This window comes from Protopterus annectens, chromosome 1.part1, assembly GCF_019279795.1.
Source record: "Protopterus annectens isolate FY-2018-M chromosome 1.part1, PAN1.0, whole genome shotgun sequence".
In the NCBI taxonomy this organism is placed as follows: domain Eukaryota; kingdom Metazoa; phylum Chordata; order Ceratodontiformes; family Protopteridae; genus Protopterus; species Protopterus annectens.
This window is the reverse complement of record NC_056726.1, coordinates 479,871,152-479,894,794: the sequence shown is the minus strand read 5'-3', so window position 1 is coordinate 479,894,794 and position 23,643 is coordinate 479,871,152. Positions and strand designations below refer to the sequence as shown.

Sequence of the window (23,643 nt, the reverse complement as noted above, 5' to 3'; positions counted from 1 at the left end):
TTTTGGTAAGTTTCACCAATGTACAGCACTGAATTAGTTCATCAAAGTGGACCTGATTTCCTTTTTGGATTTGGGTGCAGAGCTCTGCCAGTTTCTACTGGCACACACCGAATGAAGACTGGTGGAGCCCTATCTTTTGGACTTGGGCATGGAGTAACATGCTCAGTTTGGCATGTTTCTCCATGCCAAACCCTTTTGGATTATGGCACTTAATCTACTGACACTGCAGAAAATCCTACCAGTTAAAGATGTGGCTAAGTTTCTTTTACCTTTATAATGCAAGCTGCATATTCATCTGGACAAGAATTAAGCCATAAATTACAAATAAAACAAATGAGCATTCAGTTATTAAAGCACATTTTGCATGTTTATGGCTTCATAAGATTTCTTTGCGTTACAGTGTCAGAATTAATGAAATTGGACACACAGCATTATTTGTACATATTTTGCAGAGCTGCTAACTAATCTACACTGCCTGATAAAGTTATTAAAGGCAATAACAAAGTTTCAGTAGAAATGATCTGTTCTAAATAGCTTAATACAACATTTCATAAATATGGACATAGTGGAGGAGCCATTCTATTTTCTCAAAACAGTTTCAATTAAATGCACTGATCAGACTTGCATAAATAATCATAGATATTGATTTTATTTTGCATTATGACAAAATTACAAAAGGGTGTGATTTCTGCATTTGGCATTGTAAACTTTACAAGCTATAAATATACAATATTTTACAGAATAATTAATCAGGCAGTATCTGCTCACTATAACCACCCTATAACATAATTGTTTACAAAATTCAGCAGTTTTGCAATTCATTTGTTAAAATATATTTATGTTTAAGAGCTGGTATCTGCATTTGACAACAGGTTAGCAAAACATTTTTAGACAAATGTAGTTGACCTAATTATAAATTATCTGATTAACCTGGTTAACTGGATGATTTGAAGATTAATGTTAAACGTGTTAATAAATAACAGCGGACATATAAGAGCATTTAAGTTTCCATGTACTGCTGTGAAATAAACACTTAGGTTGCAGTATTGCATATGTTACATTGCCCATTTTTGAAGGTGCAGTGACCAAATATAGTTGACCTCCAAGAAGTAACTAAACATTCTATCTTGAATACACAAAAATGAGATATTTTTTTAAATTAGTGCTTTTATGCAGGAGGAGGCAAATCCCCTGTACCCCCAAACTGTGAGGAGTTGCAGACCCATACCCCTGCTACTTAATGTAATCACCTGTGAGGTTAACAGTACTTTTTTTACACAAAACATATGTATTTGGCTCCTCTTTTATTTGGCAAATTTGGGGAGAAACAGTATTTTAAAGCACTTTATCTCAATTTGTCTATTATAAACATGTCTTGACAGAAACCTGATTCATACTAGCATTCCATATATGACTCTTACAAGGTTAACTAATGATAAAAGATGTGGGCTAAAATTAGTAGTCAGTAGACTACACTATACTAAACACAATGATTCGCTGAGGCATCCAGACAGGCCAGGGTTAATGATATAGCTTCCCCTCTTTTTCACTGCTGTGATACCAAATTGTGTGATGATGTAAATAATGTATCAACTTGCTGCAGTCCCAGACTTCCTATAAAAAAGCTGCAAGTGCTACACTTATAGCAGAGTTTCACCTCTATGAATACCCATCTCGGTTTATTTTTGCTGTAGGTTTGTTGCAGAAGTGACAAACCTTTTTTTTTGTAGAAAAAAGGCTAAAGCATGAACAATAATTAATGCTGTCTACAGTGAATGCTGGCTAAATGATGATGTTCACTTAAACCATGGCAGTCGTCAGGGAGTTGTTGTAGTCATTCTGCTGTACTAATTTCAAATCTAGCCTCAGCATGAATATTTTGTACAGTTCTGGAAATATATAAATGTGTGTGTGTGTGTGTGTGTGTGTGTGTGTGTGTGTGTGTGTGTGTGTGTGTGTGTGTGTGTTACTTTATAACACTAGATCCCTGCAAAAATGCCACCTAAGCTATGTTTCTGTATTAAAAAACAAAGAAACTACAGTAGAGCCTTTAATGTGCCTCCTATCGAAGGCTAGGAAGGGACAAAAGTGTAGGCCTTTATCTTAAGGAGCTCATTCAGAAAATGTACTGAGTTAAAATTGCTGAGCTGAACTGCTTCAAAAAAATAAGAAAAACAACAACAAAAAAACAATTATGACTAAGTACTGAAACTTTAAAGAAGTGAATTTATGGATAATGTAAAGAAGTCTTCCTTCTTTAAAGCTAACAACCTTAAAGAATGCTATTCTGGTATGGCAGACATTAAAAAAGTGCATATATTCACAGTAAACAGGAAGCTGTTCTATTTGCATAGGAATCATATGATCCCTTGGGCTGTACATGTTCAGAGAATGTGTCTATCTACCTTACAAAGATGGAATGGACAAAATGTAAATAAATACATCGTATCCTAGAGATCTGATGTTGCATTCACAAAAATGCTACAGTCAAAATATGTTTTTGGTGTTAATAAATCAGATAATTTATAAAATACATGTATTAAAACTATATAGAACATGATGCACAGAAAGACAATTAATATACATTTAAATTTTGTTTTCAGAAGAGACCAGCTCTTTAATTATTTCATTATTATCTAGTTTTGTTCCTCCTACTGGTAACATAAATGGCTTTACTGTATATAAAACATATGTTTATTTATGTATGTATTTATTTATGCTAGTAATATATAGGAGGCATGCAGGTCAGATTAGTCCTAAACAGGACTATAGGGTAACACTTTGTATAAGGCACTGCTTCCCTTATGCATGACCTCAGAAATATTTTCAATGCTTTATAACCCAACAGGGTAGAAAGTGCTTTAGACCACATGTTAACTGTGATTCTAATAACATGTTTATGACATTATGAGTGTTTTTCTCAGGGTACAACATGCTTCATATACACATTTCCTGCCCTTTCCTGCTAAATAAATATGACTTCTTACTTAGTTGTTTTTTTTTGCTGAAATGATTGCAAATACCATAATTAAAACCATAATGTAGCAGAAATAGCATTCTTGATAAAAAAGAAAAAAAAATCACAGTGTGTGTAACAAATTTCTGCAGGAGTTTCCTGGTTCCTGATCATCACAATATAATTTCCATGAAAAAAAGCTTTTTTTATGATTTAGAAATCAGCTGGAATATATGTTACATCCCGTTTAAATGGATAGAATGTCCATGCTTCACATGAGAGTCATGTTTAAAAGTGTAGACATTTATAAAGATGTGGAACTGTACACTCAAGATATAGTAGTTAAAAAAACTGTATAAATATACACATTTTTCTAAATGCATGTGCTTCCTTAGTAGTCAACTTTTTATGTGGTGGTGCAGCTACAGTGCATAACTCTGGGACTCTACCTTCAGGTGTAAAATCATTTCACCAGGGACTTATCATGAAAAGAAACATGGAACAGGAAGAAAGACATTGCCATCTGTTGACTGCATCTACTCAGAGAACCACCGTTGTCAGCTAACACTTGGCATGACCTCCTTTACTCTTCTGTAGCATCATACCTTGGTCAGCACTGCCAGAAACATCAAAGAAAAGACTGAGACTGTACAGGATGGGGCTGCCTGTAGGACCATCTGTGAAATAACTCACAGCCAGGATGGCTTGCCCACGGTAGAACCTTAGTTTTCAAGCTGTTAGATTTGCCACTGTCTAGCACAAGTTCAGTGCATACAGAAGTTGCTAGGACCATGGGGCTGTTACATATATTAAGTTTCATGAGTGGAACTATGAACTGAATTCCCCACAAGCATATAATGGATGCCCAAAATGTCAGTATGTGTTAACCATGTGTAGACACATCTGCATACAAATGAATCCAGATCCAGCCTGAAACAGCTGGAGTTCTTCTTTCTACAACACAGGCAGAAACTGGCACTTAGCAAATAAATGGATCTGTTTGGGTCAGCCTTGGTGGGTATAACTTAAACAAGAAAAAAGAAAATAATCAAAAGGGAAGAAGATGTGTATGCATTTACTGCTAGAACACCGTGATTTAACCAAATGTTCTAGTGCATAAATGTTGACTCTAAAGACTGCACTCCTTTGGACTTGTTACGAAATGACTGTCCTGCTTCTCCTTGTACTTCAATAGTCTCCTCCTTTTTCCGAACTTTGATGTGTGTCAGTAGCTTTAATGCCCATGTATCCCATTCTTCTGGCAAAAGCAGCAACAAAAATCCACTGGAAATGATCAGGATAGCAACTACACGAACACCGTTGAAGACGATGTCACTGGTATAGTGGTCAACAACTGTACGGAGGGAAAAAAAAAGAGTGTTACTAAAATACAAATGTAATTTCATTTTTAGCAGCTATAAACATCACTGAAATATAGTACAATATTTTGCAATTTTCAGTGCTTTGTATAATGAAAATGTATCTGGAATTTTGTAAATAATTCTATGTCATTTGTGAATATTGATATGATTTATACAGAACTGTATGCAATGTACACTTCAAGAATGTAACCACAGCATACCCTGCTGGAACATAGAAGATGAACTTGCAAAACTTCAAGAAAATAAGTTGAAATTAAATGCTTTATGATGTGCTATAAAAGTTAGTTTCAATGCACCGAGCAGACACAATGTCTAGAGATAGAAGTTTTTTCTGTTGTGTGAAAAGAAAAGTAATTACTAGTGTTTGATTGCTTTATGACTTCCTAGCAGCTGCACATCTTGAGATATGCATTTCTCAAACAGGGATGTTAAAATTCTATTAGTTTCTGGTTTAGCCTGGGAACTAAAGTCAGGTGACAAAAAGTGATGTATCCAAGCTAACCCAGCAGTAATGTTTGATATTAATTTAAGAACTGTCTCAGAGAGAAACTATGCATTTTGTGTTTTGTCTTGGACCTAGCAAGAACATCCACACACCTGCATTTGCCTTGCTCTGTAAATAAGTTATTTAGGACATAGTATCTTTTAGATACAGATAGGAAAACAGTAAAGATTAATTTAGATGTTTTCTGTATTTATTGGAGACTTTCCTGCAATGTTGTTTTAAAATATTTCCTGAGATTCTGAACTCTGAAGTAACTGTGTTGAATAAGTTTTGTCTTGTTCTGTCATTTATTATTAAATATATTTAAACCTATCTTTGTGGCTGATATTTGTGAGACACATTTAAGCACTTAGACTACTTGCATATGTATTTGGTGGCACTGTACAGGCCAATCCTAAATAGCCTTGCTCTTGGTCAGACTACCATTTGGATTAATAGTAACATTACACAGTAGGATTGGACACCCTTTGTAAGGGCCTTAAAGTAGCTGATAAGGGGATCTGGTGGCACTAACTATCTTATAGTCTGGGCAAAAGGGGACATAACTAGTAAACCTGTGTCAGCCTTTCGCAGGTGTTTGTGTATAAATCAAACCACAAAATGTGTGTGTATATGTGTGTGTGTGTGTGTGTGTGTGTGTGTGTGTGTGTGTGTGTGTGTGTGTGTGTGTGTGTGTGTGTGTATGAGCTGTTGCTTAACATTACAGAGAGCATTTTACACCACCATGTGGGACACTATTACTATATTCTGGAGAAAGAGTGAGAAACCAGCTCCAGACTGGCTGTGATCTCTGTGTGCTCTTAAGGGAAATTGTGGTTTACTGTGTGTGCAGTTGTCATCCTCCCATTGCGTATGTCCCTCACTGTTGCCAGTGGTGAGGATTGAGGATCCTCAATTAGTGGGCCAGTGCAGGGGCATCCCATATTAATTGGTTAGCAGTGGTGGGATATCCACATCACATATTAATTGGTTGATAGTGGTGAGATAGCCACATCACATATTAATTGGCTTGTAGTGGTGTGGATATTGAATTCCTGTAGCCTGTGTACAGTGGTCACTGAAGGTGTTTGTATTCTCAATCAGCCACACAGTGAACATTTAGAATTCATATCACAATTGTTTTATTATTTTTGTTAGTTTAATTATTCACAGAGAGCAGGCAAGCATGTCAGCTGAGGAGTATGGCAAGCTGATAAGGAGCCAGTTGGCTGAAATGTGCCAGGCTAAAGGACTGGTGCATGACAACCTGACTAAAGCAGACATGACTGCATGTTTAGTCACAGCTGCATCACAGAACAGCAACCAGGAGGACAATCAGACTGGCCATGGAGATGTACAACTCTCAGAAAATGGACAACTCAACCTTTCCACAGAGGACTTAAAAATCCATCTTGAGTTAAAGAGACTTGAGCTAGAGGCCAAGAATTTGGAAATGGAAGCAGCAGAGAGACTGAAACATCTGAAGCCTGAGCAAAATGAGATAATGAGATGTCTAGAAGCTGAGGAAAATGAGAATCTGTGATGCCTGGAAGCTGAGGAGAATGAGAGTCAGAGCCAACATGAAAAGGAGATGCTGACTCTTCACCAGGGTCATGGAGATAATGGGAGGGAGTATCCAAACCCAAAAGCAACAAATGTCAGCAAATGTCTTCCACAATTTACAGAGGGGAATAATTTTGATAGTTTCATTCATAAGTTTGAGAGGGTATGTAAACAGTATAATGTTGACCAAGGGCTCTGGGTATGGTTTCTGACCCCCTTACTCCATGGTAAAGATGTAACTTTTATTTCTAAACTGTCTGATGCTGATTCGTTAAATTATAATGTTGCAAAAAACTGTCTTTTAGAATGTTTTAAGTTAATACCTGAAGCTTATATGAAAAAGTTTCTTGAGTATAGATGCAAGGCAGATGAAAGTGTGTGAATATATTACTGAACTAAGCACTTATTTTCTTAGGCAGGTGAGTGGATGTCAGGTCACCACTTTTGAAGGGTTTGCAGAACGTTTGATGAGGGAACATCAAGCCCTTAGCACTTTGCCTGAGGACATGAGAATCTGGTTAGGCGATAGACAATTCACTAATGTAGATAATTTGGGGAAGAATGGAAACCTACACCTAGCAAGCAGAGCATCACTGTACAGGAAAGGGACACCCAGTGCTGCTCATGGGTCTATGGGAACCCATGGTGGGCAGCCCAGACTGCCCCAACAGAGTCTGACAGTAGCAGGGGAAGCCATTAGTCCAGGTACACATCCAGGACCAAGGGTTAAATGTTTTAAATGCAATCAATAGGGCCATGTAGGATATAGATGTCCATGGTGGCAAGGTGGGGAGCACAAGATGGGAGAACCAGTAAGTGGGAATGATAAAATGCCAACAGTAGGTTGTCTCTACACAATAAGGTAACCATACTACCACAAGAGGTTGTATCCAATTTTAGTGAATAGGAAAGAGGCCATAGCTAAGAGAGAGACACAGCCTCTGACTTAGCCATTGTGAAGCCTGCAATGGTTACAGAGGAGCACTGCTTGCTTGGGCAGTCTACTCCAGTCAAAGCTTTAGGAGGGACCCCATTCCAAATACCTTTGGCTAGGGTTCACCTTGGGTGGAGGGGTGGAAAAGAAATTCAGCAAGTAGATGTATTTGAGGCTATCCCTGCAGATGTCCTGATAGGGAATGATTTTGATAATGCAGTACCATGTGTTCATGCAGTTACAAGCAGTCAGGCTTGGAGACAAGCATGTGGGTCTGGTAGCCTGGGGGAGACCCAGCCAGACCTCACACTTGCAGGCAGGACTGGTGAGGTGGTTACTTCAGGGAGGGAGCTACCCTGTAGCAGTGAGACTGAAGGTGTGCCACAGCTGCTTGTAGGTATTGATGATCCCTTGGACAGAGTGACTGCAAGGGCAGACATGAGTAGTAGTACCCAGGCTGACAGTGAGGCACTGCAGTCAGAAAATACCAGACTTCCTGTGGAAGGGGGCTGGGAAGAGTTACAAAGAGAAAGTTGAGACAGGCTCAGCTCTCATACCCTATATTACAAGGCCTGAGAGAGGTAGCTGGTGAGGCAACTGACTCTCGAGGTTAGGGGGAATCTGTACACTGGGATAAAAGGTTACTGTATATAGAGAGTGGACCTCTGAGGGAGGGCTAGAGAGTGAGAAAATACAGCAGTTGGTTGTGCCCAGAGCTTACAACCTGGCACTAATATCCATAGCCCATGATATTCCCTTTGCAGGTTATATTGGCATAAAACATATAAAGAGACATATTATGCAGAACTTTCATTGGTCTGGGATTTCCAGAGATGTAACAGGATACTGCAGGACATATGAGCAGTGCCAAAAGGTAAGCAAGGCAGGAGACAAGGTGAAAGCTCCTTTGATGCCTTTGTCTGTGATTGAGGATCCATTTCAGAGGGTAGCTATGCATATTGTGGGGCCTTTGAGTACTCCAAGTTCCACAGGGAAAAAGTGTATCCTTGTGGTAGTAGATTACGCTACAAGATACCCTGAGGTGGTGGTTCTGTCCTCCAATGAGGCAGAAAAGGTGGAAAATGCTTTGTTAGAGATTTTCCACAGGGTAGGTTTCCCAAAAGAAATAGTGAATGACAGAGGTGCCAGTTTCATATCAGACCTGCTGGATTGTCTGTGGAAGTATTGTGGGATGAAGCACCTAAGGACCACCCCTACCATCCCCAGACTAATGGTCTTATTGAGAGGTTAAACTCTACACTCAAGTACATGCTACAGGCATTTGTAGACTAGTTTAAGAGGGAGTGGGACAAATATTTGCCCCATCTGTTGTTTGCTTACAGAGAGGTGCTCCAGGAATCCACATATTTTTCACCTTAGAATTGTTGTATGGGCACAGGATGAGGGGACCTCTAGAGTTAATTCAAGATGAGTGGGAGAGTGAGTGTGAATCCCACAAGGAGTCTGTTGTGGCATATGTTCTAAACCTCAGGACAAGGCTCAGGGAACTCATGGGCTTGGCCCAGGAGAACCTGGCAGAAGCCTAATAGCAGAAAAAGGTATGGTATGATAGGAATGTCCGAGCTACAGAGTATGCTGTAGGGCAGCAGGTAATGGTTCTCATTCCTGTCAGAAACAACAGGCTGCAGGCAGCCTAGGAATGATAGGAAAGAAGTGATTTTAACTACATGGTAGAACTGATAGGCAGGAGACAAGGGCATAAATTGTACCATGTTAACATGATGAAATCTTACCATGATAGGGAGGCCTTTGTGCTGTGTATTTGCAGTGGATGACTGGTGGAGTCTGAGTGGGATCTGTTCACTGATCTTCTCAGCGAGGCTCGAACTGACACCACAGTGGAAGGGGTAGCAATGTCCTAGCAGTTATCCCCTACCCAGGTTCAGGAAATCCGAGCAGTGTTACAGGAGTTTGGGGACATGCTCAGTGGGAAACAAGGGTGCACCAACCTGGTGCAGCACCATGTGGATACAGGACTCCAAAGGCCTATTAAGCAGACCACTTATAGGGTGCCTGAGAGAGTCAAACAGACTCTGAGGGAGGAGATACAAGAAATGTTGGAACTAGGGGTAATTCAGGAGTCTAGCTGTCCCTGGGCCTCCCCAGTGGTGCTGGTACCAAAGAAGGATGACAGAACCAGGTTCTGTGCAGACTACAGGAAATTAAATAGTGACACAGAGTCAGATTCTTATCCCATGCCCAGGACAGATGAAGCCCTAGAGCAGCTGGGTGGAGCTAAGTACCTTACCACTACTGATCTTACCAAGGGTTACTGGCAGGTGCCCTTGACTCCCAGTGCTAGAGAGAGATCAGCCTTTGTGACTCCTTTTGGCTTGTAATGAGTTCATGAAGATGCCCTTTGGGATGAAAAATGCTCCAGTGACTTTCCAAAGGCTGGTAGATCATATCCCAGCAGGAGCAGGAGATTTTGCCCTTGGTTACCTAGATGATATTGCCATCTACAGCCATTCCTGGCAAGAGCACCTTCAGCATGTCAGGAAGATGCTGGGTAGACTACAGATGGCAGGGTTGACCATTAAGCCCAGCAAATGTCAGGTGGGTATGGCAGAGGTCTCCTACCTGGGACATAGGATAGGGTTGGGACTAGTAGGATCAGGCCAGAACCTGTCAAGATGGAATCTATTCAAGCATGGCCTGCCCTTATTACCAAAAACAGGTGAGGGCATTCTTAGGGACACAGGGTACAACAGAAAGTTTGTCCACAATTATAGTACCATAGCTGCTCCCCTCACAGATCTGACAAGGAAAAACAAGCAAGGTATGGTAGTGTGGATCCCAGCATGTTAGCGGGCATTCCAGAAGCTTAAAAGAGCTTTGGGAGGACCCCCACCATAGAATTTGTTGTGCAGGTGGATGCTTCAAACCATGGGGTGGGGACTATTCTTAGCCAGGTTTCCTCACAGGGAGAAGAGCTCCCAGTGGTATATCTCAGTCATAGGCTGTAATCCAGGGAGGAATGCTATGCAGCTGTAGTTACTAAGCTGTAGAAAAGGAATGCCTAGCCATAGTGTGGGCACTGCAAAACCTTCAGTCTTATCTGTATGGAAGGAAATTCACTGTAGTTACAGACCAGAATCCTTTAACATGGCTACATCGAGCCAGCCAGCAAAATGCTAAGTTACTAAGGTGGAGCCTAGGGTTGCAAGCATATGATATGACAGTGCAGTACTGTAGTGGGGTTAGCAATGCCAACGCAGATGGGCTGTCAAGACAGGGAATGGAGTAAGGTATGCCCAGATAGGCTCAACGCTCTCAAGCAATGTTTCTCAAGGGTCACTTGAAAAACTAGCTTGAGTTTTCGAGGAGGGGGGGGCAGAATTGTGACACTGCCAGCCCAGCTATCTGGAATTTTGTAAATAATTCTAGGTCACTTGTGAATATTGATAATATTTATACAGAACTGTATGTTTTGTACTGAACTTCAAGAATTAACTACAGCATATCCTCCTGGATAATAGAAAATTAACTTTCAAAACTTCAAGAAAATAAGTTGAAATGAAGTGTTTTATGATGTGCTATAAAAGTTAGATTCAATGCAGCAAGCAGACACAATGTCTAGAGATAGATGTTTTTGTCTGAAAAGTAATTACTAGGTTTAAAATGTAAGTGTTTGCTTTATGACTTCCTAGCAGCTGCACATCTGAGAGATATGTATTTCTCACAGAGGGATGTTAAAATTCTAATAGTTTTTGGTTTAGCCTGGGAACTGAAGCCCGGTGACGAAAAGCAATGTTATCTAGGCTGACCTAGCAGTAATGTTTGATATTAATTGAAGAACTCTCTTAGAGAGAAACTATGCATTTTGTGTCTTGTCTTGGACCTAGCAAGAACATCCACTCATCTGCATTTGCCTTGCTCTGTAAGTTATTTAGGGCATAGTATCTTTTAGATATAGCTAGGAATATAGTAAAGGTTAGTTTAGATGTTTTCTGTATTTATTGGAGACTGTCCTTCAATGTTGTTTTAAAATATTTCCTGTGATTCTGAACTCTGAAGTAACTGTGTTGATTAAATATTATCTTGTTCTGTCATTACTTATTATTAAATATATTTAAACCTATCTTTGTGGCTGATATTTGTGAGACATATTTAAGCTCTTAGAATACTTGCATATATATTTAGTGACACTGTACAAGCCACTCCTAACTAGCCTTGCTCTTGGTCAGACTACCATTTGGATTAATAGTAACATTGCACAGTATGATTGGACACCCTTTGTAAGGGCCTTAACATAGTTGATAAGGAGTTCTGGTAGCAATGATAACCACCTTATAGTCTGGGCAGAAGGGGGTATAGCTAGTAATCCTATGCCAGCCTTTCCCAGGCATGTGTTTGTGCATAAATCAAACCTCAAAGTGTGTGTGTGTGTGTCTGTGTGTGTGTGTGTGTGTGTGTGTGTGTGTGTGTGTGTGTGTGTGTGTGTGTGTTTCAGCTACTTGGACATGGACATGAAGCACTGGCTGGACAGAGAGAGTATTGGGAGGACTTTGCTTGGAACCCTGCCTAAAGACTCCACTCTATAGCTGTGCCAGTGGGGAGTCTTATTGGGGATCTGGAGAAAGAGGGAAAAACCAGCCCCAGACTGACTGTGATCTCTGTGTGCTCTTAAGGGAAATTGTGCTTTACTGTTTGTGCACTTGTCATCATCTCATTGTGTATGTCCCTCACTGTTGCCAGTGGTGAGGATTGAGACTCCTTAATTACTGCGGCAGTGCAGGGGTATCACATATTAATTGGCTAGCAGTGTTGGGATATCCATATCACATATTAATTGGTTGATAGTGGTGAGATAGCCAAATCACATGTTAATTGGCTTGTAGTGGTGTGAATATTGAATTCCTGTAGCCTGTGTAAAGTAGTCACTGAAGGTGTTTGTTCTCTCAATCAGCCACACAGTGAACATTCAGAGTTCATATCACAATTGCTTTTTAGTTAGTCAGGGAGATGCTCCTTGATTACTGGGCTAGTGCAGGGTCATTGCAACGGGTTATACAGGTTTTAGAATCACGTTTGTGCTCCCCGGTGTTGGATACCTTCTGTACCTACGAATACAGTCATATGCATGATAAGAGGAATAAGCTGTTATTCATTGTTGAAATTAACCTAATTCATTAAAACCAATCATTTAACAAAAGAATGACTAGTTAATTAAACTGGCTAAAAAAAGACCTGCTGTGATTGAACACAGTATATGTGGTAGCCATGATAAATCTTGCATTGTCCACACAAAGTAGGCAAACTGGCACACTAAAATACAGTTCATTGCTATTACCAAAACATGGAAGAAAATTGTTAGTTTCTTCCATGTCACTAACTAGTGAAAACATGCCATTTCAGAAAGCTGATTCATACAATAATGTCTTCATAAAATATTGGGTTGTATTCATAGTCGTTATCAAGTGCACTGCACTTATATACAATAGCTGCACAAAAGTACAAATGAGAAGTGATTCATAGACATACGTGTGCATATCTGCATCCTTGGGAAATTTATGAAGAACTTTGTAGGCAAATGAGTACAAAGTGAGATACAAATTAGGACTTTGTGCAAAGGAAGCAGATAAACTATGTTAAGATTTATTCCCACCTTTTGTGATTCATGGTCACAGTTTGCACATTTGCCTTATAAAAAGCAATTTCATATCTTTTCCACTTGTTTTTCAATCTGTGAAGATGTTCATCTGGGCTGCTAACATTGCTATATCCTGATGGCTTGAATTGTACCATGACCCAATGCATAGTGCGGTGCCTGGCAGACTTGGAGGCGGAAGAGATACTGACGATGGGTTTCCCATTACTGCTATGAGGAGCATGAGCTGCTCAACAGGTTTAGAGTGGCTACTGAGATTATAATGGCTGTGGTGACCTTGTGTGGCTCAAAAACTGAACTAGAGAATGTGCGGCTGTCATGTGGATACCAAAGTATGTAGAGCCCTCACTATACTTGTCATAGGGATCTTTCAGAGACAGAATGAGGACACATTGGTTGTCTCATAGGCTTCTACTTCAAGGATACTGCAGCACTTCCTCCATATACTCTTGGCTCATGTGGTTAAGTGCATCTATTTCCCAGTGTCACCAAGGGACTGAAATGGTACCATGTGTACCTTCTACAGAATGACATGATTTCCTGAGGTAATTAGTGCAACACAGTGCATCTTGAGATTACTAGGGCCCCACCTGGACAATGGGGGGGGGGGGAGGTGCCATAACAGGAAGGAAGGGTTACCATTTCATCAGCTGCCAGGTAGTGTGTGATGCATGTGTCTGTATTAGCACTATATCAGCCCAAGATTGTGGTGGTACCTATGATTCCTACATATGGTACATAAATTCACTGTAATGTCATTTCTTGCATGATAGGATGCTGCATGGAGAGCTTTTAGGTAACTGCACCCTAAATAACTATGTTCCTGATACCTACTCAGCTAAATATTAATCAGCACAAAAAGGACTAAACCAATAGCTGAGACTAATGGACCCCACAGTACAAAAGTCAACAAAATAAAATATAAAATGTGCTGTGTCTGAAACGGCCAGTTCAAAACTCCTTTATTAATATAACTGGTAAGCGCTTTCACTTGTTGAACTGCATACTGGAATGTCTGCTAGTAAACAGTTTTTTATATACATTTCCTACACTCAGAAAGGGCGTTTACCAAGATACATTATTTTATTTTTGAATGTTTTTACATATATAATTAGTGTAAGTTTTTTGTACCACATATTTATATAAATATAGACTTTTTAATGCGTTTCTGATACATCGTACTGTGGAAGATGATTGCACAGATATTTTACGTATGACGTTTTTTATATATTATGATTGTACATCTTTCTTTAAAGAAAAGTTGCTGCATTGGGGCATCCCATGTTTTGATTGGATGAGCATGTTTTAAATGTTTTTGGCATTTCCTAGAGTATTGCATGGTCTGATGAAGCGAGTATAAACCTCACAAAAGCGTTTACCAGTTATATTAATAAAGGAATTTTAAACTGGCCATGTTTCGGACCCAGCACAGTTTATATTTTATTTTATAAATATTAATCAAGGTTTATTTAGTAACCACTCCATCTTCATGTGTCCCCTCCCTTATATTTTCTAGTTGACATAGACTACCCACTTGAACCATTACTAATAACACTAGATTATAACCACAGGGAGCAGCAGAGGAGCACTTTAACTCTACACTATCCAATACATGGAGAGTCATTGAGCAAGTGTTTGGTCTGTGAAAAGCCTGTTTATGTTCCTGGATGAGTTGGGGGACCCTTTAGTATGACCCTGCTACTGTATGCAGATTGTGTTCTGCATAATATGATTATGCATCAGTTTTGCACTCATCTGCCACAGGTAGAGACTGATGGTGGTAGTACAACACTATCATTTGTTCCACAAGTGATGGTGGCTGTCTAATGGTAGCAGCATTGCACTTCCTCAGGCAGGTTTGTGCAAAGTACCAATCAGTACAGGAAAAGCAATGGCATCTAGTCATCAGTTATGGACCATGACATTCACTATGTGACACTGTAAAGTCCCAAAGATAATACTTGGTGCATGTAATGTTACCTGTGGGCTAGCTGACTTACATTGTGCATCAGACATTCTTCCGAACACCATACATAGATGTACAGTTCATATGGTCACAGCCATTATCATTTGCATGGTGGTCTGTAGGCAGTGGCAAAGTGCTATGCATACCTGGTTAGTGGGTTAGAAAATGTCTGTGGATGTGAAATACTGTATACAGAGACATCTTTTATCTGTTGGTACCTGCTAAAGAACTGCAGTGCTGTGATGATGTCATAATGAAGTTAGTTTGAATTGGTATTCATATCATTGCTTTTGCCATCAAGAATTTTAATTTTCATAATTACATATTTTTGTCAGGTTTTATCCTTTATCATTTCTGATATTTTTATCTTTTTTAGCATGCAGTTAAGTATAAAAGTTATTATTCCTAATCACGGTTATTATGTACCAGCTAATTTTAGGTTTAGGGTGTTTTTTTTCCTTGGTAAATTTTATCTTGACCCTTTGTTGGGTTGTTCCTGGTTGTGGTATGTATTGCAATCTGTACAGCTGTGATTGAGTGTCAAATTTGAATTATGTCACACACAATGTCCCCTAATGGTAGTGTTGAAGATGGCTCTATAGATTGGGAGCAAGTGTTTCCATGTGAGCTTGAAACTAAGTTGCTACAATGACAAGATCAGCAAGATGCAGTGGAAGCTCTTCTTATAGACCGGACAGTGTTGTGTAGCCTAGACCTCGATTTAGAAGTCCTACTGTGTGATATGGAAGTCTGTCAATGCCCAACTGGTACATTAGTGGATGAATTCACAGCCTTACCTATAGTACCATCTTGGGACATGTGATGCCTGGCTTTTTTGTGCACCATATGTAAGACACACCCTTGGCCATGTCCAACATTATCAGCAGCTTGTGCTTGCTATGTCTTCACCAGTCAGTGGATAGAGGCTGATAAGGCTGCCACATGAGGATCATCATGGTATTATCCCTGGCCTTCACCATTCTCATGTACTGGTGAATTTTCTCATGTACATAGCACACTAACAATCTCTGCCTGACTCTCACAGGAAGTAGCCTGTGCCGGAACTACTTCATGAGACATCTGCTGTGTAGAAAAGGCCTTACATGTCTCCAGAGCCAGCTGTGATTGATGTCTTCCTTTGGCATCCCTGTGTACAGACTACACAGTAGGTAATGAAACCACTGACACTGCTGTGCCTTCCACCAGAAAATCTACCTGTCCAGAAGGAAGAGGTGATTCCCCCCATTCTGATAATGGCATTTTGTCATGATGTACTGCTTGTGAGTCTGTATCACTTATAACTATAGAGCTGTCAAACATATTTGGGGAAAGGGTCCCTGCCACTACACTTTACAACAATGTGCCACTGTCCTGAGACTGTCATGATTAAGAGTAATGCCATCATTGCCAATAGCCATTCTGCTTTCAACATCGGTTTACTGTGGTGTTCTACAATGTGTCATTGGTTTTGGTGCTGCACCTGTAAAAAAATAAATAAATATTTGAATAATGTATCCTGTTTAACACCTCAGAAAATGTACAGCACATTGAAATGAATGAAGTCCATTTGTACTATGTGGTGTTTGTTCCTGTAGTATTACTGCTGATAATGATGAAGTACCTGATGACGTAACATATCAAATCTATATACAGTTATTCAGTACATTAAAGAATACATGCCCTAATAAAATGTGCTGCAAGTTAACACTGATCTTCTGTAGCATATATGCATGCCTGATGAATAAGTACCAAGTTGCTGGTATCCACACTGCCTTAAATGAATCCAAGGCCATCATTTTCTTCATCATAGTCTTCCCTTTTTAGGGACAGTAAGTGCTCCTCACCAAGTGTTAAATTTTGGACAGCGGAAGTCCCACTATCTGTAGTCCTATGTGGATTTGCATTCTGCCTTGCCTTACTCCTGGCATGGGACACTATATCATTAGCTCTCTTCTTGCACTATGCTAAGGTATGATTCCTTCCTCTTAGGACATTTATGTCAGCCACTATTTAATTTCACACCTTAGTTCTCTCTGCCTGCCTTGGATTCACTTTTTGAAAAAGGTGTTTTCCAAATATCTTAAATCCATCCATGAAGTTATGATTTTTCTTCAGCAGGGAAATTCTCTCTCCTTTGCCTTGCACCCTGATGATGCAACATGTTTTCCCAGAGACTACCACATATGAGAATTAGTACTTTAATGTAGCACTGAGGGAATTTAAACAGAATGGTAACTCTGCTTTAAGCAATTCTACCATTAAATAGTAGTAAGCAATATTATGCCGCTATTTGTCATTTTTTTACCAACAAGATATTTCTTCTTTTCCAGTATGTGCCAGTGTGTATGTCTGTGTGCATGTGTTTCTTTTGGCCTAGAAATACCGAAATGCGGAGAGACTGCAGAAGGTATGTGATTGAAGTACAAGCCTGAAAAGGTATGTGTGAGGGGCGGGGGTTGTATCTGTCCTACTTGACTGATATCTTGCTTCATGAAATACAGAAAATGCCTATACAGTTTGGCCCTGTGCATTGGTATTGCCATGTGCAGTAGCTGTGCAAATTAAGTGAAGTGTAGCAAGTGACACACAAGTCTTTGCCCAACAATGTTACAACACTTCATTGGTAAACAATTTCAGTAACAGAGTTCAGGCTTATCAATACTTAACAAGCTACTCCTGAAGATTTATCAGTAAACTGCAGTAATATGAAACTATTTATACTATTCTGCTACTAACTTTGCATACTTTAAACTATTGTATTGAACTGTGGCTTTTTGATGACTTTGACAGAATCATCAACACTTAATTGTTTAATTGTAAAAACTCTGTACCCATGAACTACAACATAGGCGGTAGTATACTTAACACCGAAAGTGTGATAAGAGACCTTGGGACACAGGTGGAAAGTAGTCTCTCCTTTGATAATCACATCGCCACAGTTGTCAGGAAATCCTTCTATGTGGTATACCTCATCACAAAAGGTTTCTCATCCAGAAAAAAGGAGGCCATTGTTCCCCCCTACTCATCACTCATTAGACCCATTGTAGAGTACAACGCCCCTTTTGGTATGCACCTCACAAGACATCTACAACAACTGGAAAGGCCGCAGGAATACCTCACAAAGAGGATTACCAGCCTCAAACAGATGCCCTATGCAGACCATCTCAAAAAACTCCAGCTTTACTCCGTCGCATATCGCCTACTCAGAGGTGATCTCTGCCTAACATACAAAGCTATGTCAAACCCAGAGCTGTTGGACATGCTCCACTTAAAGAAATCCCAATCCCTCTGAGCTACACGCTCTAGGGACCTAAACCTTGTCACCACAATAAACAGAACATGTCAGAGGGATAGATTCCTGTCCCAGAGACTTCCCATACTCTGGAATAAACTACCTTTCTATATCAAACAAAGCTCCTCATTAGCACTCTTCAAGAAAAATATTGATGACTGGATGGGAAATAGGAAATTCACCCTGGGGATCAACTCTGTGGCTCTGCTCGACAGTGGCACAGGAAAATAATTTTCTTGGGTGGCAAAAGCCAGGGTACCTTTTTCGCTGGGCTTGTATAGGCCCCAGGGCCAATAGCCTAGTACCTATCTATGCACCTATGGTAACCAGTGTTGCACAAAACTGCAATCCTCAGAAAGATTCAGCAAGCTCTATACAGTTAATGAAGTTCTTATTTAAATGAGTCCTGCAAACACATAGCTCTATGAATCACATTACTGCACTCGTGCAAGTGTGCCAAACATCATAGGCCAGTTCACACTATGATGTTGTGAGATAGTCCCAGCTGTGCCAGAAAGAGTAGGGCATGTGTAACATGTGCTAACATAGCTAGCTGGAGTTTTGTAAAAAAATAATATGTCATTTGAATGTCAAACTGATTTGCACAGATGCTTGTATTAAAATGCATTTGTAAAGCTGCTTGTGTTAAAAATGAATCAATGGTGGGTCCTGCTGGCCAAAAAGAAATATACATGTATGTCATGCTGTATTGTTGTAATGGCTGAAATGTATATATTTTAACCGAGGCTACTGGAAGGGAAGGGGTTAAGTGCAGTTCAGCTAACCTTAAGACAAATAGCTTATAATTAAATTACTTTATTTAGGCCATAAAGATTCTGTCTCATACATCTGAATGCAGCCAGAGGTGCAATGTGTATGAAAAGCTTTTCTGCAGGAAGAGTAGAAGTGTTGGAATTGTTTTATAGCTTCCAGATGTTGTATTAAGCCCTAGAAACTTCTGTGTGTATTGTGACACATCTGTGCCAAATCCTGGCTCAGTCGCTAGTGAGGAGGTAGTGTGGGAACCACAGTCAGGTGACCAGATGTGATGTCATTCTGTAGCCAGCACTGAAATTGTATTTAGATACTACTGAGAGATGTGATAGCAGCACTCAGCACTCTGCTTTGATAACCTGACAAGACCCCCATTCACTTTCATCATGCCTTGCTTTACTAAGTAACTAAAGGAACAGTAATTCTTCAGTCAGTTAGGAAAATATAGTGAGATTAGCTGGCAGTTGTTTTTCTGCATCTGTCTGTGTCTTTCCATCTGGGTTGTTTTTTTATAGCTCCTGTGAATTGAAACTCTGTTGTTTATTGAAAATAGATATTCAGTATTTTCATATTTTCTATTTTATTATTTATTACTAAATATATCTATACCTTTCATTGTGGCTGGTCTTTTAGAAAATATTTAACCTTTGAGAGTAATTGCATTTATTTGATGTCACTGTGGCTGTACGCTACGGAAAGTCTTGCTCCTTGGTTGGACATTACCATTTGTATAAGTATTAATTTTACTAAGAGTAAATGGGTACCCTGGTAAGAGCCTTAGAGTAGCTAGCTTTGTGGGTGTTCTAGTGGCAGTATGTACCTTATAGTCTGGGTGGAGGTGGCATAGAGGGTAAATCTGTGTCAGCCTTTCCCAGGTGTGTGTGTGTGTGTGTGTGTGTGTGTGTGTGTGTGTGTGTGTGTGTGTGTGTGTGTGTGTGTGTGTGTGTGTGTGTGTGTGTGTGCATGCGTGTGTGTGTGTGTGTGTGTGTGTGTGTGTGTGTGTGTGTGTGTGTGTGTGTGTGTATGTATGAAAATCAAATCTGAAAGAGTGTGTGTGCCAGCTATTTGGAACAAGGACACAGAGCACTGATTTGACAGAGAGGGTGGTGGAGGACTTTGCTTGGAATGCCTGGCTGAGGACTCAACTTTGACGTGGTCAGTGTGGAGTCTTATTTGGGTCCTGAAGAGGAAGTCCAGCCCTAGGATTGGAGTGTGCATTCCTTGTGTGCTTTTAAGGGAAATTGTGCAGAGAGCTGCATGTGAAAACACTGAGTGTGCCTTTTTTTTTTCTCCATGAATGTTCCTCACTGGAGTCAGTGATGAAGATTAAGGCTGGCCCAGAGGACAGATGTCACACACTACCATGAACTAACAAATACAAGCTCATTCACATGCATGTGCACTATGTATGATCTTTGAGGCATTAAACATGTACTAGTAGAGTCTTTTAGTTACCTGAGCTGACTGCACAGTTATGCTGCAATAGGTGTGGTTCACATCCTAAGACACCCATTTTCTTACCATAGACACCATTCTGCATTGAACTGTGGCAAGAACATGACTGCTTCTTTGAAAGCTCAGGGCAGGGCCACAGAGTGGCACATAAAGGAAAATAAAATGTTTCTTTAGCTGTTCTGACATACCTACAGAACAAGGCTTGAAAATACTGGCCCCTTCCACTGAACTGTTATGAATTAGGGGAAAGTAGCTGGAATACCTAGGATCTTAACTCTCAACATGTCAGCTTTCAAAATTATAGCAGGAGACAATCCAAAATCATAGCAGAGGGTTCAAAATCACAACACTCAAAATTTGCATAAATTCATGCTCTGGGGGTATGGGGACATGTAAAACCTAGAAACGTATGACCCTTGTGGTTCTAACAGGTACACACCTCCACAACCGTACTAGAAAAAAAATTATCCTTACTGTGCTGTTAAAAGAATTACATGACTGTGTTCTTCACTTGCTCTACATCAGTTGTAACTATAGTTTAGCTAGCCACATTACTATAAAGTTTGTATATTTTTACTTTTTCAAGACATAGTTGTGGAACGTTCACTAAACACATTTATGTTGCAGTTAAATAAAAAAAAAAAGACAGCCTGAACTGAACTTGAGTTCTAAGTATTTCTTACCAGGCTACATACAGCCAAAAATGTTCTTTTTTATCTGGACTACTTTTATTTGATTCCTCCCTTCCCAGAGGAAAATATGATTTTACTCATTTTGGTATCATATGATAAGTAGTTAGAGCAAAATTCCAAAACCGTGTTGCTACCTGACCAAAATATTTTGTATAAATTAATTTTTTTACAAAATGTGTTGTATTTTTACACTCCATGTCTCCTTTCTGCTCATCATAACATCATTGAAGCTTTACAATGTTTAATTATATACTCCCTCCCCACATAAATGTGACCATTAGCTGCAACATTTATATAACTGTGTATACTTCAAATGTTTTCTTATGATCAAATGAATAAATAATTACATAATGATCTACACATGTATTTCAGCTTGCTGCCAACAGAACCACAGAGTGCACCCCACTGCAGTACCCCCATGTTTTCCCAGCCTCTTAGCTCAAGAATCACAGGCAAAGAGCCAAAATCAGGGAAGACTAAATATTGCATATATACTTCTAGTATAATGTGTTTTGCAATATCAAGCACTGTCTGAGGATTATGAAGCTTGAAACTCACACTGTCATTACTTTGTGACTAGAATCCACAACAATTTGCCAGAAATCTACAGATTTTTACAAGTAATAGTGCAAAAGTATTAGAAAAAATCAGGGACAGTTGAGATCCATGCCCACTACATACACAAACACACACACACACACACACACACACACACACACACACACACACACACACACACACACACACACACACACACACACACACACATATGCACACACACACATCACCATCAATTACAGCCTCTTGTATGACTATGCATACTTCAGATGCCTGCTTGAGATCAAATGAATGAATGAATAAATATAAAAATAATGGCTCACAAACTTATGTCAGCTCACTGCTGTCAGAATCATATAGTGCAACCCTTTCCAATCTGCCCTCTGCTGTCTCAACTTCTTAGCTCAAAAATCAGACAAAACCTCAAAATCAGGAACATTTTTGCAATATTGCTGTTATATGTGCCTATGCCTCTCTGGGGAGGGATCCTTATGTGGGTCTCTAGCCCAGGCTGACATTACATTGGGCGTGGTCCATTGTCCACCCATCATCCATCATCTATACCCCTACCCTTTTGTATTGAATCCACCCCTTGTGTGCTACCACAACTCCTTCTCATCACTATCTGTCCAGTCTATGTTTATCTGTCTTCCAGTTCCATTTGTGAACCCAACCTACTTTGTGACTACCGATCCCTGTTTGTCTATTCTGTTTTTATATGTTTATTGTGTATAACATTACTTCTTTCCCTAAGCCTCATTACCTCCCTTACTACCCTATCTGCTTCCCCATCTCCCTCTGTACATATTTGAAAAAATGTGGGTCTATCCCAACAAAAAATACTCTCCTTTCCCACCTCCTCCTGCATAATCGTCTTACGTCATCCTACTGCATTTTGCATGTCTGCTCTCTCTCCTTTTTCCTGCTTTCCTATCCATCCACTTTCCATACTCAGAAATGCCATAAACTGGTGTCCATAAAGGACACCTGCAGAGTAAGACTGCTAATATAGTTGCTTTAAGCTTCTAGTGCTGTGACCAATTACGTAAAAGTTCTTGCTGTAAAGTCTTATGATATTAGTACAAAGTGGCACTAACCAGTGGATTACAAAAATATATAAGGTTACTAGGGAAGTTATGAATATAGGTAACAATTATGCAAAAGATACTCACATTCTTGCATATAAAAGCTGACTTTATCACAGTTTCAGTTCTGTAGAGTTTATCTCAGTATTTCTTCACAGGCTCCACATATATGAAAACCAGCACCACTCGTTTGCACTTAACCATTTCTACATATAGTATCCTTGCACGTTTGTGCAGAGCAAGACTTTGAATACCACCCATAGTACTGAAACTCATCCATCCTGCTGGTACAGAAACAATATGTAGAGAAAGTGTTCAATGATCCAAGTGGGAATCAATGCACATAACACATCCTCCATAAATGTCCCTCTGTATACAGATTGATACACATGCAATACTCATCTAATCCATCTGAGACACTTGCATAAGTTAACAGAAAACACAGAAAATTACATAAGTTACTGTTTTTTCTTAAAAAGGTTATGGCATTTACTCATTTGTGTCATGCTTTATTACACAAAATAACAAAAAATGATATACAGATATTGACTGAAAACTTGTTACCTCTAAGCTTACACCCTCACAACAGTTACCTCTCTGATTCTCATGCAACCCTATTCTTAAAAATACCTGACTTTCACCCAATGCATGCACCCTATTTTAAAGGGGCTGCTGTACTGATTAAATCTGTTTTTTTGACCATAAAAAGGGCTGGAATGGAAGTATAGAACAGTACGTAAAAGGGGCAGCAGGTACAGGATAATATACAAGGGAAACAGAGAAATTAAGGATGATTGTTCAGTGAGGGAGGACAGGAAGACACAACTGTTTTTGTAGGACAGGTGAACATTTTCTATTTTTAAAGAAGGG

General features: G+C 39.7%; 1 protein-coding gene across 2 annotated transcripts in view; it reads right to left on the bottom strand.

Moving 5' to 3' along the window:
• Positions 1–633: 633 nt before the first annotated feature.
• Positions 634–23,643, bottom strand: part of SLC35F3 (solute carrier family 35 member F3) — a 1,790,855-nt gene continuing 1,767,845 nt past the window's right edge. For both annotated transcript variants that reach the window (XM_044076176.1, XM_044076184.1), the window contains one exon: positions 634–4,310. In XM_044076176.1, the coding sequence (XP_043932111.1) occupies positions 4,066–4,310 (245 nt within the window). In that variant the 3' untranslated portion in view covers positions 634–4,065. The remainder of the gene's footprint in view (positions 4,311–23,643) is intronic.